The sequence below is a fragment of the Misgurnus anguillicaudatus genome, chromosome 24 (assembly GCF_027580225.2).
Source record: "Misgurnus anguillicaudatus chromosome 24, ASM2758022v2, whole genome shotgun sequence".
NCBI lineage: Eukaryota > Metazoa > Chordata > Actinopteri > Cypriniformes > Cobitidae > Misgurnus > Misgurnus anguillicaudatus.
The window spans coordinates 9,498,166-9,515,396 of record NC_073360.2 but is presented as its reverse complement, the minus strand read 5'-3'; the positions used below and the strand labels follow the sequence as shown (position 1 = coordinate 9,515,396).

Here is a 17,231-nt window from a genome sequence, read left to right as displayed (position 1 = left end):
TATTGCTTTTATTTAATCACAGTTATATACAGTGCAGTAATATATTTAAGAACATTATAGTAGTTAATATTATAGGGGTGAGCGGGGCACAAACTAACGCGGGGTTAATTGTAACGCAGCTACTTTACATATTTATACAAGGTCGAGCAATATGTGCGTTTGGTCATTTTCTCTTACTGTCAGAAGATGATCTCCTGTGAATTAGTGAAAGTTTTGATGTGTTTCGGTTAAGATATTGAACAATGAGTGTTTTGGAGGCATAAAAGTATTTTTTTCTATTATATGCAGATATATAAACAATATCCACCTTTAGTATATAGACAGAATTGTATTAAATTATTTGTGTTTTAACCAAATTTTCTAGCAGGTGTTACAACAAACCCTCTGTTTGTTACAATGAACCCCACCTATGGGATAAGTTGTAACGTTTGCACTCCTGTCGCTATCGGTGTATTTGTACGATAACGGTGGGTCCCACAAACAAACTTTAAGTGTTAATTTGTAGCAGACACATATGTGTTGATTGTTTAAAAAAATGATTAATCTAACTTAAATATTTTTTGAATGATAGAGCCAAAGTCAAAAAGCGTTAGGTTGTGCCCCGCTCTACCCTATAAACAGGATTATATAATTACATTCTAAGGCAACAAGAAATATAAAAACAAAATGATTTGTTTACGCTTAAGACCAAAAGGCTTTAAATTATGAACTTGCTGTAATTTGATTAAACAGTGCAACTCAAGACGTTTTCATCATTACTTAACTTGAGACTAAAAGATTAAGGCTTGTGACTTGATATCAGCTGCGTAACATCAACTTCAACCTGACACCAACAAACAAAGGAAAGAAACAATGGGTCTGATTCACTAAGCAAGCGATTGACACACATGTTTGTGTCTCAAATTTATACATTACATACATTTATTATATTATTTTTTCTACAGGTTTAAAGAAAATGCATGTAATGACAATCCTGAACGCTTTGCCTCCTCACTTTATTTTAAAAATCTATATGAAAGTATCTGCTTAATGTCTAAATATAAACGTATATGTAATGAGCAAAACATCAATCACTTGATGGAGGCCTCCAGTTTAATTTTAGATACAGGTGCACTGTTGAAGTCATATTAAAGAGACCTTTAATAATAAATGAAGACTCATTATCGCATATCATAGGCTTTACTTTTTTTACCAATACCCGTTACGCCGGTGGACACATAGCACATCTGGCTTCCTCCAATGACAGCAAAACCACCCAAGCGAAAAAGCAAACAAAACAGAATTTTACCGATAATAAATATAAATGGATCATTCTTTCTTCTTCTTTACTTTATTTATAAAGCACTTTTCACACAACATGTAGCTGATACAAAGTGCTGTACAGTACAAGAAAATGTACTGTATGTATTGTATGAATAGAGCTTGTCCACAAACATTTTTAGAGAAGTATGTTGGGGAAACCCCTTATATGAAGCTGGTTTGGTTATTATGTAAATTACCAACCTCGTGTAGGTGGCGATGTGTTCAGAACAAGTATAAGAACAAATTCATATGTATGTGAATGTATATGTTGTGAATTAGGCATAAGTTCTTTGTGAGAAGTTCAAATGTGCGTATAAACATTCACAATTATTAGTGCATAAGACCCATTGTGTAAGGAATACGTGATACAGGCATCAGTAAAATAATGTAAACCACTATAGGAAACATTTAAACCAGATTTTACTACAGTAAGCTTGATATTCAAAAGACATTTTGTTAGACTTCAGAAAAAAGGCACAGTCCCATTCCAGTCGATAACAGCTCCCTCCCATTTGGTCCTTATGGTCATATCTAGAGATGGAAACTTCTTCTCTGGGTCTCCCTGAATGTCATTATTTTCAGCTTGCCAGTGATGGGAGTGTGTGTCTGAAATACAGGCAAAACAATACAAATTATAATTGAACCTTGAATACGAGTTGAGGGGTCACCAGAATACAGCGACTGTACCTATAGTGAGCATTGCATTCTGGCTCTGAGTCAGCTGGCCATTGTAGAAGTAGAGATGGAAAAGATGCTCCATCCTCCAATCAGACAGCAGCGATTGTTTTGGGCTGAACAGAACGCTGTATGTGCCATTAATGCTGCACACCCAAATAGGCAACTTTGGTGTTTTCAACATGCTGCCAACCTAAGGGAATATGCACATGTTCAAAATACAGCACAGTAATGTGAGACCTAATGTAAAAACATGATAAAAATGATAAAAGATTAGGTGCCATGGGACGAAATTGCCCTGACTGAAATATAATATATTTTCTTTCATTCAGTTTATATTCTTTTTTTTGGGGGGGGGGGTATGGGATCAGCAAATGACCACAAGTCTGGAAACGAACTTGGGACGCCTAAAGTGCGAAAGCACCACATATCGAAGCGCTGTCCGCTACACCATCAGCTCCGACGTTTGTATTTATTTTTTCCTGGATTTTTTTCCATGATACCCATTACCTGTTGATTTAAAATAAGCTTACATATGTACTTATCAGCCAATTTGAATTTTCCCACACACTTGTATTTAAAATTGGCTTTAAATATATTAGGCATTTAAAAATTAACACCAAGACCTACTTCAAGGGATGTTGATTCAAAAACTACACTGTCAGAAAAATTGTCAAACTATATACCCCTGCTGTCACTGGGGTGGTACCCTTTCAAAAAGTACAGTTTTGCACCTAAAGTTCATATTAGTACCTCAGTGGTACCAAAGAGTGCTTATTAGTAAAAGATACATATTAGTACATACTGGTACCAAATGAATACATATCTGTAGTGAATGGTAGAAATTGGCCTTTTTAAAGGATTACTCCACTTAAAACTAAAATCCTGATAATTTACTCACCTCCATGTCATCCAAGCTGTTGATGTCTTTATTTGTTTAGTCGAGAAGAAATTAAGTTTTTTGAGGAAAACATTTCAGGATTTTTCTCAATTTAATAGACTTTATTGAACCCCAGCAGTTTGCAGTTTCAACGTTGGAATTGCAGTTTCAACACAGCATCAAGGGACTCTGAACGATTCCAAACGAGGCATAAGGGTCTAATCTAGGTAAACAATTGTAATTTTTGACAAGAAAAATACAAAATAAACACTTTTAAACCATAACTTCTCGTTTTGCACTAGCCATGTGAGGCGCCAGCGCGACCTCACGTAATTGCGTAGGCACGTGGAGGGGTCACGCATCACATATGTAAAAATGCACACCTGCAGACCATTTTAAACAATAAACTGACACAAAGACATGAATTAGTATCATTCCACATAAAACAACATCTGAATGGTCCTCTTCCTCCACACTTGAGCGGTAGTTTCACATATGTGATACCCAACCTTTCGACATGTTTACGCAATTACGTAAAGGTCGCGCTGGCCTTGTGCCACATTTGGGATTACTAAGAGCCGTTTTAAGCTGTGTTGAAACTGCAATTTTAAACTGCATCGAAATTGTAAATTGTTGGGATCCAATATAATAGTGTATTGAATTGAGAAAAAAACCTGGAATGTTTTCCTCAAAAAACTTAATTTCTTCTCTACTCAACAAAGAAACACATCAATATTTTGGATGACATGTGGGTGAATATTATCATGATTTCTTTTTTAAGAAAGGAGAGTAATCCTTTAGGGTACTGCCCCAGTGACCGGTAGAGTACATATTTGATCATATTTTAATAATTGTTTTCTTACAGTTCTTAACTTTGATTTTTTTTGTGAATCTCTGTAATGGTTAAAATATCACACTAACTAGAGATAAATATTGCCCTTAGTGTACTTAAATTAAATTGCGTTTTTTGTCAGAGACTATAAGCCGAGGCTTAGATAGAGACCAAAACAATCTCAAGGAGACATAAAAGACACAAGTTCAGGGTCATCATTTCTAAAACTGCATAGATTTCCACCTGAAAGTGTGTGCACATATAAGAAATATTTTGCGCATACAATGTACACAAAAAGTGTAATGGAGTTTCGCCTATAATTCGTTTAGGATGTTTCTATATTTGTAATGGAAATCTTTCTTCCTATGTAACATTTTGAAAATTAAACATTCAAACCTTGCACAGTGTGTACGCATGGTCTAAAGTGTCCATACAATGCACACTTTTGCCAATTTTTATTATTAGAGATTATGCACATTTCAATGTCCATTTTGTGCATATGCACGCTTTATAAATAAGGCCCCGGATCTCCAAATCTATTGACTACTCCAACACTCCAGATAAGACCTATACAGTACCTGAGGCAGCTTTGCATAGTTAACTTCTTCTCTGCTCCAGTGTAGATATCCAACATCACCGCGGGTCAGAACGCCGTGGACTGGGTGATCGAGAGGTTTGCCATGCTCATCGTTGTGTAATGTCCCATTAAAGACATTAGGGCTGGCACGCCCAGTCAACAGCAGGTTTAAAAGAGCCTAATAGAAAGGTATACTTTGTTCAGAATTACAGTAAACTGACAGTATTTATCCCTTTCATTTGAATGGTTTCCCTAAAACTGGCCAAATTTCTGGTCATGCACAGTTGGACATTCTCTTGAAGAACTGGTACATAACTTCAAGTCCATGTCTTTAGGCAATAAAATATCCCTATATTATTGTTTCTCCACCACTATGATTTACAATAAGAATGATGTTCTCACAGTAAGTGACTGTATTTACTGCACATACAGAAAGCATCATTTCTAAAGATTATCAGACGATTTTACATGAACATGAAATCAATTTTAAAACATGAATACTGATCTAGCTGATTCCTTACCTGTCGACACACAAAGTTTCCCAAACTCAAATGCAAAAGATGAGAGGTGGTGACATCAAAGTCTGCTCGTATCCTAAAAAACCCAAAGGTTTAAACTCGTTCATGTATAACTGTAGAGTGATACTGTACGTGCAAATGATTCATTACAAGTATTTTATAAAACTGTATGAATGTTAAATAATGCTTTGAACAGGCAGTACCTGTCAATAGACCTGGAGAAGATGAGGCTATACAGAAAGAGTATGACTCCATGACTTCCTTCTTCCTTAAACTATAGAAATTTGAGGATAATTTAACATACTGTAAATGCAACATGTGCCAAGTTGTGTCTTTTGTAAAGAATAATTGATGACGGGTTGTTAAATTATTCAAAAATAATGCACACCCAAGGTGGCAATGCCACAGGTGTGCATCATTTTTAAATAATTTAAAGACCCATCAATTATACCTCTTATACCACAATTACCACAAACATTGCTCTGGTAGTTATTTTAAGACATTTGACAGGTTAGATGTGCATTTTACAGAAAAATGATCAACACCCATAAAAATTTCTCAACCAATCAGAATAAAGTATTTAAAAGGCACATAGTATAATTATGATTGGCTGAGAAATGTTCCATGGGTATGCATTGATTTCTGATAACCGCACACCTAATTTTTCAAATGTCTTGAGGATAGGCACCAGAGCAATGTTTGTGGTAATTGTGGTATAAGAGAAATAATTGACTCCGGTCCTTTGAATTATTTGAAAATAATGCACACCTGCGGTGTAACGGCACTCCGCTTCACATTGCACCTTGGGTGTGCATTGTTGTCTTATAATTCAGTGGTCCGTGGTCAATTATTCCTTACATAAATGATATTAAACTCACACACTGGACATTTTAAAATTAAACTTACACACTGGATGTGATCGGATATAAATGCTCCGACATCTTCTTGTCTGTTAAAGGTGAAAAGTTGTAGCTGTGAAATGATAAAGAAATGATTAATAACAACATTCACTGGATTACGTTTTCATATGGTTGTTGTGAAGTATACATTATGTGCTTCCGCACGTACGCTTTCTGTGAAACTATCCAGCTTGAAGTCCGGATTGGGGGTAAAACAGCGTTCTGATGTGACCAAGCAGACCGTTGCTGTCTGCTCCTCACCAGCTGTCCACAAGATGTCAGTCAGAGCAGCCGCCAGTGCCTTCCTCTGTTCCACCTCCCCTACTTCCTTCAAACTGGATAAAAGAGTACACTTGTTGTAGAGTTAAAATGTTCGCAGAAAAATCAAGTATGCTGTACAGACTTTTATGGTTCTTTTGTGTACTTTTTGCAGCTTGATCTTACAGTTTATGTAATATATGTGTTTTTTTTTTGCTTGTTATATAAATATATTATACGTTTAAAGAACTTTGTTGTTATTTATGCTTAGCGGAGTTTACCGGAAGTTCATGCGGACCGCAACAGCCGCTTGTTTATGTTGTTACTGTTGAAACGGTTTATATATAACACGTGAACTTTCTACATCATTACGCAATAACGCGTCACACAGCCAAAGGAGGACGAGAAGTTTAAAAGTGAAAATTATTTATTTTTCTTGTCAAAAATGACAATTGTTTCACTAGATAAGACCCCTATGTCTTGTTTGGGATCGTTTAGAGTCCTTTGAAACTCCGTTGAAAAAAAACTGTTAAGTGTTGAGTTAAGTGTTGGGTTCCATTAAAGTCCATTAAAATGAGAAAAATCCTGGAGTGTTTTCCTCAAAAAACATAATTTCTTTTCGACTGAACAAAGAAAGACATCAACACAGGGCCGGCGTCAGGGGGGGGGCATTCGCGGGCTGTGCCCCCCCAAACAGGTTGTTGGGCCCCCTACACAGTTTTTTATTAATTTAATATATATCAAGAATAATTAAAATAATTTAAACATTGAATGTTTCATGACATTTAATGTAATTAAATGAGGAAAATATAGTTGATATATGTTTCCTTTAATTAAAATAAAAGAAAACATATATCAACTATGCGCCGTGCGAGGGTGGTTTGTTGTTGCGTCGAGCAAAGCGCGAGCGCAAGCTCCGCGGTCAAAGTTCAAAATAGTTTAACTTAATTTGCGCATAGTTTGTGATCTTCTGCACTTTATACGGGAAATGAGCTGACAGTCTGTACCAGTTGTATGAGTGTGTGCTTGCACTGTATTTGTTGCTTTAATGCCTTGTTTTTGCAAGTTTTATGTTTTATGGTCTGGCGCCGGCTCTGCATCAACATTTTGGATGACATGGTGGTGAGTAAATTATCTGGATTTTTTTTTAAAGAAAATGGACTAACCCTTTAAGCTTACCTCTGCATTTTGCTGTCTGAGTTCAATGGCCGGCCGAAGAGCAGGTATTTAATGACATGTGCCTGAACCACCATCTGAATAGCACGGGCTCCCCCCTGCCAAAGAAAAGCAAGGAAAAACAGTTACTTGACTCCAATTTTTTTCCATATTAAAGGGATAGTTCACCCAAAAATGAAAACTCTGTCATCATTTACTCACTCTCATATTGTTTTAAACCAAATAAATAAAGGTTTATAACAACATGAGAGTGAGAAAATAATGACAGAATTTTTATTTTTGGGTGAACTATTCCTTTAATGAAACACTGCAAACTCTACTAAATAAGATGATTTATCCGAACGTTAAAATGGCATTTCAATAAAAACAACATGACAGTTTCGATTTTATTTAACACTGGTTGGGTACATGGGTAGTTTTTCATGCTGTTTTAGGGTGAATTCAGGACAAATTTGGAAGAAGAAAGAATGTAGTTATTATACCCAGAGGAGACATGCCATACCTATTAGTATTTAGGTCAAATTGTAATCTGGGACATATGTATTAAAACCTAAAAAAGCCTATATTCATACTTTATGCATGCCAAACACAATATACAGTATAATAAACCAACTGGGAATTTGGCAAATGAAATTAAAGGTTTACATCATCTTGATACATTAGCCCTTGTCATTAGACATATAAAGTCTCTACAAATCATATATAATGCCAGTCTACTGTTCCTGTAGCAGTTTACCTATGTTTATTTCTGTCTCTCTCTTCATTCCAATTAGCAATTGAGGTTTATGGCAGGAACAGCATGTATCTCGTACAAAGTTCCTAATATTTGGATTGAGGGGCTACCAAATTTTGTGTGTATTGATTTTGGAAAAGTGAGATTTAGATATGTGGCTTAGACTAACAAAGTCTCAAACCTCCTCGTGAGGTCTAATATATCTCAAATGGGCTTTAAATATCTCAAACTTGATCTTTTACATGGTCAGACAGCTATTTTATCTCAGGTGATGAAATCTTGTTAGGTGGATTAAGTTAATCCAGTCAAGTTACTTTATAATCTAGATTGTTCTTTACATAGCTGTGATGTTTAAAGGAAATGCAGCTGAAATCCTCTAAAGATACACTTCTCTACCCGAGGATACTTAAACAACATCTTTACTCGCTCATCTTACCATAATTGCAGCACTGATCTGTGGTTAAAAACAACCACTCACCCTCATTATAGAGTAATAAGTTGGTGACGCAGTTGAGGTAATCAATCTGACATATATTGAGTCATGACACCTTTATAAAAAGGAAGAAGTGATGCACTGAAGGGAGTAACACAACCCATCCTTATTTATTTATCTTGCAATTCTGGCAATAGACAAGTAACTTTATTAAGAATTGAATCAACTGGCTCATAACTGTGTTACTTTTTTTTACTAATATCAATTACAGTTTAAGGAACTACGATTTTGTAAAATCTTGAAAAAGAAAGCTACAGTACCAATTAATGTATGTGCTATGATGAACTTTTTACTTCAATTATGGTCATTATTAGTATTTTTATAACATAAACATCATCATAAAAATCAACCCTATATCACGAAATGGCGTGACTATTTCACGCATAGACCAGTGTGAAAATGTCACGCTTTGCCGCGTTTGAGAGTGAGCATGTCACGCTTTTCTGTTTGTGTCACTATCACGTATTGGTTACTCAACTTTTTTGTCCTATTTTCAAACCATTGTCGCTTCAGTTCAGGGTCAGATTTGGTGCTTTTGTTATATGTCACTTTAAGTATTTGTCACTTTAAGTATTGGTTTATAAAAAAAAAAAGATACACGACTTATTCTTTTATATTTTCTAAACTTTAACCAATTGTCGCCTGATGTTGGGGTTAGAGTTTGTTTAGGTAAGGATGTAATTTTATGTAAATCTAACCCTAAACCGAAGCAACAATGGTAAGAAATTAGGACAAAAAAGTTGAGTAACCAATACGTGACAGTGACACAAACAGAAAAGCGTGACATGCTCGCGCTCAAACGCGGCAAAGCGTGACATTTTCACGCTGGTCCATGCGTGAAATAGTCACGCAATTTCGTGATACTGGGTTGTAAAAATATACTGCAATGTATTGAGAAAAGCCTGATGCTAACAGTAACAATGCCCAGTTAATGGATTTAATCACTCTAGTTTTCAAGGGTTTATGGTCTACAACATATAAAACTATAAACTATGGTTGATATTGGCAAAAAAGTTGTCAATCAAGTTGAATCTTTGTGTTTAAATAAGCAGGGCTCAACAATAATGCTTGTCCGGGATGGGCAAGAGACGATTTTACTTGCCCATCCAGACAAGTATTTAAGAATGCTGAAATGTCATTGCAAGAAAATAAATAAATAAAATAAATAATCAAAATAACTGATTTTATTTGTGATATAGCCGTTGTTCTATATCAATCAGGTATAACCAAATAGGCTACCTGATTGATTGGCTGAAACGTCATTTTTGGCAAGGTACTTTTTACTTGGACAAGTGAATGACAAATAAACTTAAGATGACAATGCTTAATGTAAGCCCTGAATAAAGATCTCAAGCTCACCCTCTCAGTCTCTAGCGCATATGACATGTCCGAGAAAGGCTCCCGAAACTTGAAGAATGTTTTCTTCCACTCATAGTTGAAAGTATGGAAGGTGTTACCAAACAAGACTTTTCTTAAACTCTGTGAATGAATAAAAAAAACTCATGCTGAAAAGATCAAAGCTGTAAGGGCAATTTAAGATATAAAAGTCAATACCCGATTTCAATGAACACTACTACAGTATTACTATTTTAACTAGACAAATGTTTTCTTTGAAAAATGTTCTGTGTTTCTCTACCGGCAGCAGGTGAATCCTAATATATTAGGGTATGAAATTATATATTGGAGTAGTTGTATTTATAATTGTATTGTAATAATTGTATATTACACGTTACATTCAGCCATTTTGAAGAAATAGCGAACCCATTTATTTAAAATATAATGTAATTTTGCTTATCTCTATCCATGCACATCTCTATGCCTGGCATAACTACTTTATATGTGACCCTGGACCACAAAACCAGTCATAAGTGGCACAGGTATATAGGAATAGCCAAAAATACATTGTCAAAATGGTCATTTTTATGCCAAAAATCATTGTGATTTTTGGAAATGTGCCATGATTAAATTAAAAGCTTACAAAAGCCACATTTTATATTATATCAATCTCAAATTTCAAATATAACTTTATTAGACTTGTGGCTTTAAGACCAGTGATTTTCAAGTCTGCTATGGGACATCTATTATATATTTTTTATGAAATAGAAAAATGTTTTGTGCACAACATTTCAATTCCACAATACTTAAACATGTAAAACTTGTTTTTTAAACTTATCTGAAATCTTAAATTCTGAAAAGAAAGTTTCAAGTATCTTTCAAAATATATCACAATCATGCCTGTAGGTCAAATAGTTTTGGAGCTGCAAACATTTTAGTGTGGGCATGTCATTTTCACAATTGGAGCTAAAAATGGAGGTTAGAAATAAAAGGTTAAGTAAAGATCATGCTCAATAAAGATATTTTGTATATTTCATACAGTAAGTATATTGAAAATGTATTTATCATTAGTAATATGTGTATTTGGGCAACTTTAAATGCGATTATTTTCAATATTTCGATTGATATCTGCCAAATATTGTCCAATCCTAACAAACCATACGTTAAAGCTTGTTTATTTAAGCAATGTATCTCAATTAACAAAATTACACATGACTGGTTTTATGGTCCAGGGTCACATATGACATTGTTTAAAAGCAGAATTAGCAGTAATTATCTCTGTTTATTCCAAACTACCGCTAACTCGATGTAATGCTTAAGGTCTGTATAAATTATTCACCAATCTATATTCCAGTCTTTTGTATTTGGTGTACACAAACACGGCACACAGGACGTAAGAGCTTGGGTCAAGTAACGGGGTCAGGTTCCACAACTTACCACGGCAAGCTCTGGTGACAGAGGTTGCCCACCCATACTTGGACAAACTGCGAGGGTTTGAGGTATAGAATAGGGCCCTGCTAACTTGCCCGAGGTTGTAGGTCTGGTAGAGTCATCACTGTCCTCATCAACTTTACATTTCTCAACAGGTCTCTATATACGAATTAGAGAAAATTTGTTTAAAAAGTATAACATGTAACATGTTTACCAAGTGTTATGTCAAGAAAGACTTTATTTTGAAGAGTATTTGCTTAAATAGTAAAGCTAAAAAGCATAACATTCGATCCAGAAATTAAAATGTGTGTTAGGCATAATGTAAAAAGTAAAAATTAATTAAACCTGACCTAAAGAAGTAAAGTTAATTAAAAGTCATAATTTATTATTTTTTATTTAATTCTTATAAAGTAATGTTATTTTATTTATAAATGGTATAAAAGGCTTTTTTTAAGAAAATAGTACACATTTTTATATTCATAATTTTAATAGGAAAGCACAACTTTTTAACCAATTACGTTACTAAAATAATAGATATTAGTAATAGCTTGTCCATTACAACGGTCACTTTCTCCTTTTCACTTCTATTTAACAGCACAGTTCTTTAAACTAAACTTAAGACACGTCATTGATCCCAAAGACACAAAGTTCAGCTACAAATCTAAAAAATATATGGCAATTACAGTTTTGTAATTTTAGGTTGGTTTAAACTCACATGGTTTCTCTTCACATCATCTTGAAGAAGCTCTATGTAGCTTGGTAAAGAGGGCTGCAAGTCCCTTGTGGTTTGCAGAAGGTCTTTATAGTCCGTCATGATGGTGCAATACTCGCTGTGCTATTGCATGAACGCTCACTTTCAAACATGGCACTAAATATATTCCTTTAGTCAGTAAGACACGAAATGCACAAACCTCTCCTGTCATCTACAGAAGGGCTTGGTATGGTGAGATGATCGCAGCTACTTGAAGATGCATAAACTCATCTGATTGGCTGGTTGCATGGAGCTATCTGAGAATGATTGGCTGGTTACATGCAGATTTCTGAGGACGTGGGTCTATTATATCAGTTAACAAAAGACTTAACCACATAAATAAGTCATTGACATGAGGGACTTCACTGTACGTAGGGAAGAGATAATTTTGCCCTTCATGACAACTGTGAGGGGGGTGAATTATTTTGTAACTTATTTGTTAAAATTATATTAAGCCTTAAATTCTGCATAATTAAGGGCGTGGCCACTTGAGTGACGGTTGAACTGCCACTGCTGTCACTAGAGTCCACTTAGGCTAGCATGGTGTCAGCAACCAGCCACATCAGATTCACCCACGTCCCCCCACTTTACCTATTTTCGGTTTTCTGCGAGTTATTCGTGGTGATGCGCAGCCAAGATGGCGACGGTAGGCACCACTTACTATTGGCTTCAAAAAAGCTCTTCACAAACCTATGGGTGATGTCACTATGTCCATATTTTTAATTGTTCAAAAAATATTCAATATTATTCATATTTTTATACAAGCAACACACATCTGCCGATCCATCCCTCATTTAAGCATCCTTCTATGCATATGTATAGATACTTTTGAAAGGGATGCACAATTAAGGTGCGGTGTGTAGATTTTAGTGGCATCAGTCAATTATTTTCCCTGATATTGTATTTACAGTTATCATTTTAATTAATGAATCTCACATTGTTTTCATTTAATTATTCTTGTGTACTTTAGGCTTAGTTGTAACATTGTGTAACAAACCCCACTCTATAAAAATATTTTCAATCCAAGCAATCAGTTAATGTGAATGTACCTTTACACACCCAACTCATAAATCGAAAAAAAAAACATATTAAGAAATTTACAAAAATCAAAACACTTTTTGTCCAGTATCTTAACAAAAACATCTAAATATTTCACAAATTCACAGGATGTTGGTTTTTTTTTTGAGAGAAAAGGATACAATTGTTTAACCATGTGTAGCTATCGAACAATATGGGGCGGTTTTCCAGACAAGCATTCGACTAGTCCTAGTGTGAACTGGTGGACAACTTTTTTGTTTTCTTTGCTTTTTCAATGCAAATTCCTTTTGAATGGTAATTTATTGAAAAGGAAGAATTGCAGGAAAATACACGGTTGTAATTGCCTTCGGACATTAATGGACAATTGTTTGAAATTGTAAAATGTTTATTATTTGTATGGGGTTATTCATTGTTTGCTCTTTCATAAGTTTTCTTCAATATAAAATCTGTGAATGCAATTTTTGTCATGAGTTTAATGAATAATCCATTGTGTTTTGATGGCACTTTCTGAGTTTATCCGTGAACTTTATTAGCTTTATAAATGTTTTCAAATTTTTCCAAGCCTGGCGGACGAACTAAATAAATTCAGAATTTCTTATTATATTTATAATACGTTCGGGGTGGCACCATTATAATGTGACAGAACTTTTATAAAGACAAACATTTGTTTTATTTTCAAATATAAACACACATTGCTACAGAGCAAGGGACCACAATCTACTCAATATTTAAAATAATTTATATTTAAAATTGAATTATATTCCTTAATTTTTTTTACAGCGTTTTTCATAATGTAGCCTACTGTTTAGAGATGTTGGTTTTGCAGATGAATGTGTGAATTATCACAACGCTTAAAGGAATAGTCTACTCATTTTCAATATTAAAATATGTTATTACCTTAACTAAGAATTGTTGATACATCCCTCTATCATCTGTGTGCGTGCACGTAAGCGCTGGAGCGCGCTGCGACGCTTCGATAGCATTTAGCTTAGCCCCATTCATTCAATTGTACCATTTAGAGATAAAGTTAGAAGTGACCAAACACATCAACATTTTTCCTATTTAAGACGAGTAGTTATACGAGCAAGTTTGGTGGTACAAAATAAAACGTAGCGCTTTTCTAAGCGGATTTAAAAGAGGAACTATATTTTATGGCATAATAGCACTTTAGGGAGTACTTCGACTCGCCTGAAAAGTCTGCTCCCCTTCTCACTCTCATAATGGGGGAGAGGGAGGGTGTTACTGCGCCGAGTCGAAGTACTCCCAAAAGTGCTATTACGCCATAAAATATAGTTCCTCTTTTAAATCCGCTTAGAAAAGTGCTACGTTTTATTTTGTACCACCAAACTTGCTCGTATAACTACTAAATGGTACCATTGAATGAATGGGGCTAAGCTAAATGCTATCGAAGCATCGCAGCGCGCTCCAGCGCTTACGTGCACACACACAGATGATAGAGGGATGTATCAACAATTCTTAGTTAAGGTAATAACTAAGGCCCTGGGTTAACTATTTTTTAGAGTGTATTTTAATATTGAAAATGAGTAGACTATTCCTTTAAGCAGCCACATCACAGGAAAATAAGCCCTGCTGAAAAAAAACAATAAAACCATTACAGATAAATCCAATGGTTTCTATTAAAATACCAATAGGAACCATTAGCTTTTACCATTAAAACCACTGCACTGTAGTGTCTTTTGGGCCAAATTCCATTAGAACCAGGGGTTAAATTGGGATTTGTTATGTGGGGGGGCGCTGCGGGGAGGGTACTTTAAGGGGTAACATGTTTAATACTGATGACAGCAAAGCCACTGGTGTGTTTTAATGACATTCTGGACCTCTGATAGGATTTGATAAGTTTCAACTTTAAATCTGTGCCAGAAATTGACCACAAATTTTTTATAAACAGTGTCTGAATTTTAAATTATGCAATTCTATGAGTTTGACACCCTATATCCATTTGTTGCACATGTCATTATGCACAATTGATCAAACTTTAAATGAAGTAAAAGGAATCAACCTCCTTGAATAATTTTTGGGATAGGCTGCCCAAAAAGATTAAATTAACCAGAAAAGGTACAACACACAGTACTGTATCATCAATATGTCTAATAAATTAGCAATAGAGATTCCCTATGCTGGTCAGCAGCTAAAACAATCATATAGTAAGGTTTGATTTGTGTAATCAAAATACATAAATGTATTAAACTATATAATGAGTTATATGAAGTGTTATCCAGTTAACATACTGTAATTACATGAGTGACATACATACTTTAGTCCTTAACACGTTTCTAGTCTTCTATTAAGTTTCCTTGACGTGGGCACCATTATTACCTCTCTCTCTCTCTCTCATGCTCTCTCAACATCTACAATGTCAAATGATCCTGTGTGAAAGCCGTTCTTGAAGTTCCTGAGTTTATTCGCTCGAGTTGTATAACTTGCGCGAAGACGCGTTTAAAAGGAAAAGCGCGTGTTTCTGCGGCAATTGCGCCGCCCAATTCGCGTCATTTGCATCGCCCCGTGCGGGGACGCGTCTGATTGCGTCTTTGCATTGACTTTGTATGTAATCTACTCGCGCAAATCATTGAATTTGCGTTGGTGAGTATGCCCCATAATGAATGGAAACACATTATTCCCTTCGCGTCAGTGCACACGCACCAGCGCAGCGAGTACACACGCACAAGCGCAGCGGGTAGACTGGCATGAGCAGAGCGAGACCTTCAGCCTATGTGCCGGAGCTTAGCCCCGGACAGCCCCGGCCCAATTTCAACCCTGATTAGAACCAATACAATTCCCAATAAAACCAATAGAATTTCGGTGATGGTGTCTATTGTTTTGTTTTTTTTAGCAGGGAGTGAACATTGTCCCAATATCAAGTAAGCTTAGGGTCCTTACCAGTGCCCGAACCTGCATACATACTAATTCACGACACGGATTGAGACACAGTCCAGGTGTTGTCCACGTGTTAAAATTCACGTATTTTTGAACCACTTGGCTTTCCATAGTATTGTGTGCACGCACGGCATTTGTGCAATACAAAATAAAATTAGGACATTAAAATGAAACTTACTTTAACAATGCAATCGTGTAATTCCAGCCTGCAATGTTAAAAACAGTTTGTTAACTAAACATAGAAAGTAGAAAGAGCTGATCACTGATATCAGAGCGCGTACCCGCGGGAGTTAAATATCTCTCTCCATTTATCCAAATCCGCTATCTGCGCGCGAATTTCATCCAGTTCACTGCATGCTTTTTCAGTACCGTCAACACCGCCGTCCATCTGGGTTACAGGAAACAACACACCTGTGAGTTCAGACTTTCAATAGGACTACAGCACGACATCTTCCATCGTTACATACTGTAAACAAATATATTGAAACACGCTGTTGCCAGGGTTGTCTTTTACCACTGTGTCCTCTCGCTGTTGTTTTATTAGCCCAATTTAGAGTTTAAAAGTACAACCCTGCTGGAAAAAAACAGCATCAAACCAGCATTGGAATAATGCTGGTCTATGCTGGTTTGATGCTGGTTTAGATGGTGGTCACCAGCATACCAGCACCAAAACACAACATATGCTGGTCTTTTCAGCAGGGAAGTGCGCTTGTCAAGCTGTTTAAGACAAATACTTTATTTGAACTTTGTAGTTTTTAACATAGGCCTACACATTTGCAGTAGACGTGTCTTATGTCAAGAACCTGCTGTGGTACAGGTAAGTGATGGGGTGGGGGTTTAATGAAACAACATGCAATTAACACATGAATATATTTTTATTAATATGCTTTTAAAAGAATTAAAAGCATATAGTAGCTAGTATGACTATTTAAAAGGCACACATATGGCAAAAAATACATTTATCTGGCCTAAAATATATTTGAAATTATGCTAAATACATTTTGTAGATATGCTCAATTAAATATATTTTGGAAATATATATTTAGTTTTAACCTTCATATATCAACAATATTTCAAAATGTATTTCAACAGCAAGCAAAATCTCACATTTTACATCCCATATGGCAAAAATGTTTCTTTTTTGTCTAAATATATTTTAAATATATGCTAAATACAAGCTAATTTTATAAAGTATATTTTTGAAGTTAAAAATATATTTATTTGAACCTTTTTAAAAACTGAGGTTCATAAATGTTCAACATAAACACAGTTTTTCTTGCAAAGCCACGTGAATATATTTCCTTGGAATGAAAAATATGGAGGGCTTAATATAATTTGAATGCTTTAAAATGTATTTACTTTTAAAATATATATTCAAAATATAGAAAAAATGGCCCAAAAATATTTCAGTGAAAAATATTTTTTCTGAAATATATTT

The 17,231-nt window shown here is 35.2% G+C and overlaps 1 protein-coding gene across 1 annotated transcript; it reads right to left on the bottom strand.

Annotated features, from left to right (window-relative positions):
• On the bottom strand, nt 1–16,235 carry mindy4b (MINDY family member 4B). The gene is made up of 12 exons (XM_055195917.2): nt 16,075–16,235; nt 15,972–15,999; nt 11,116–11,268; nt 9,703–9,822; nt 7,121–7,215; nt 5,853–6,018; nt 5,691–5,756; nt 4,988–5,058; nt 4,788–4,860; nt 4,268–4,444; nt 1,990–2,170; nt 1–1,908 (listed from the first exon to the last, which is right to left on the bottom strand). The coding sequence occupies exons 1-12, from the start codon at nt 16,179–16,181 to the stop codon at nt 1,766–1,768; spliced, it is 1,380 nt and encodes a 459-aa protein (XP_055051892.2). The 5' UTR covers nt 16,182–16,235; the 3' UTR covers nt 1–1,765.
• Between the last annotated feature and the right edge of the window lie 996 nt (nt 16,236–17,231).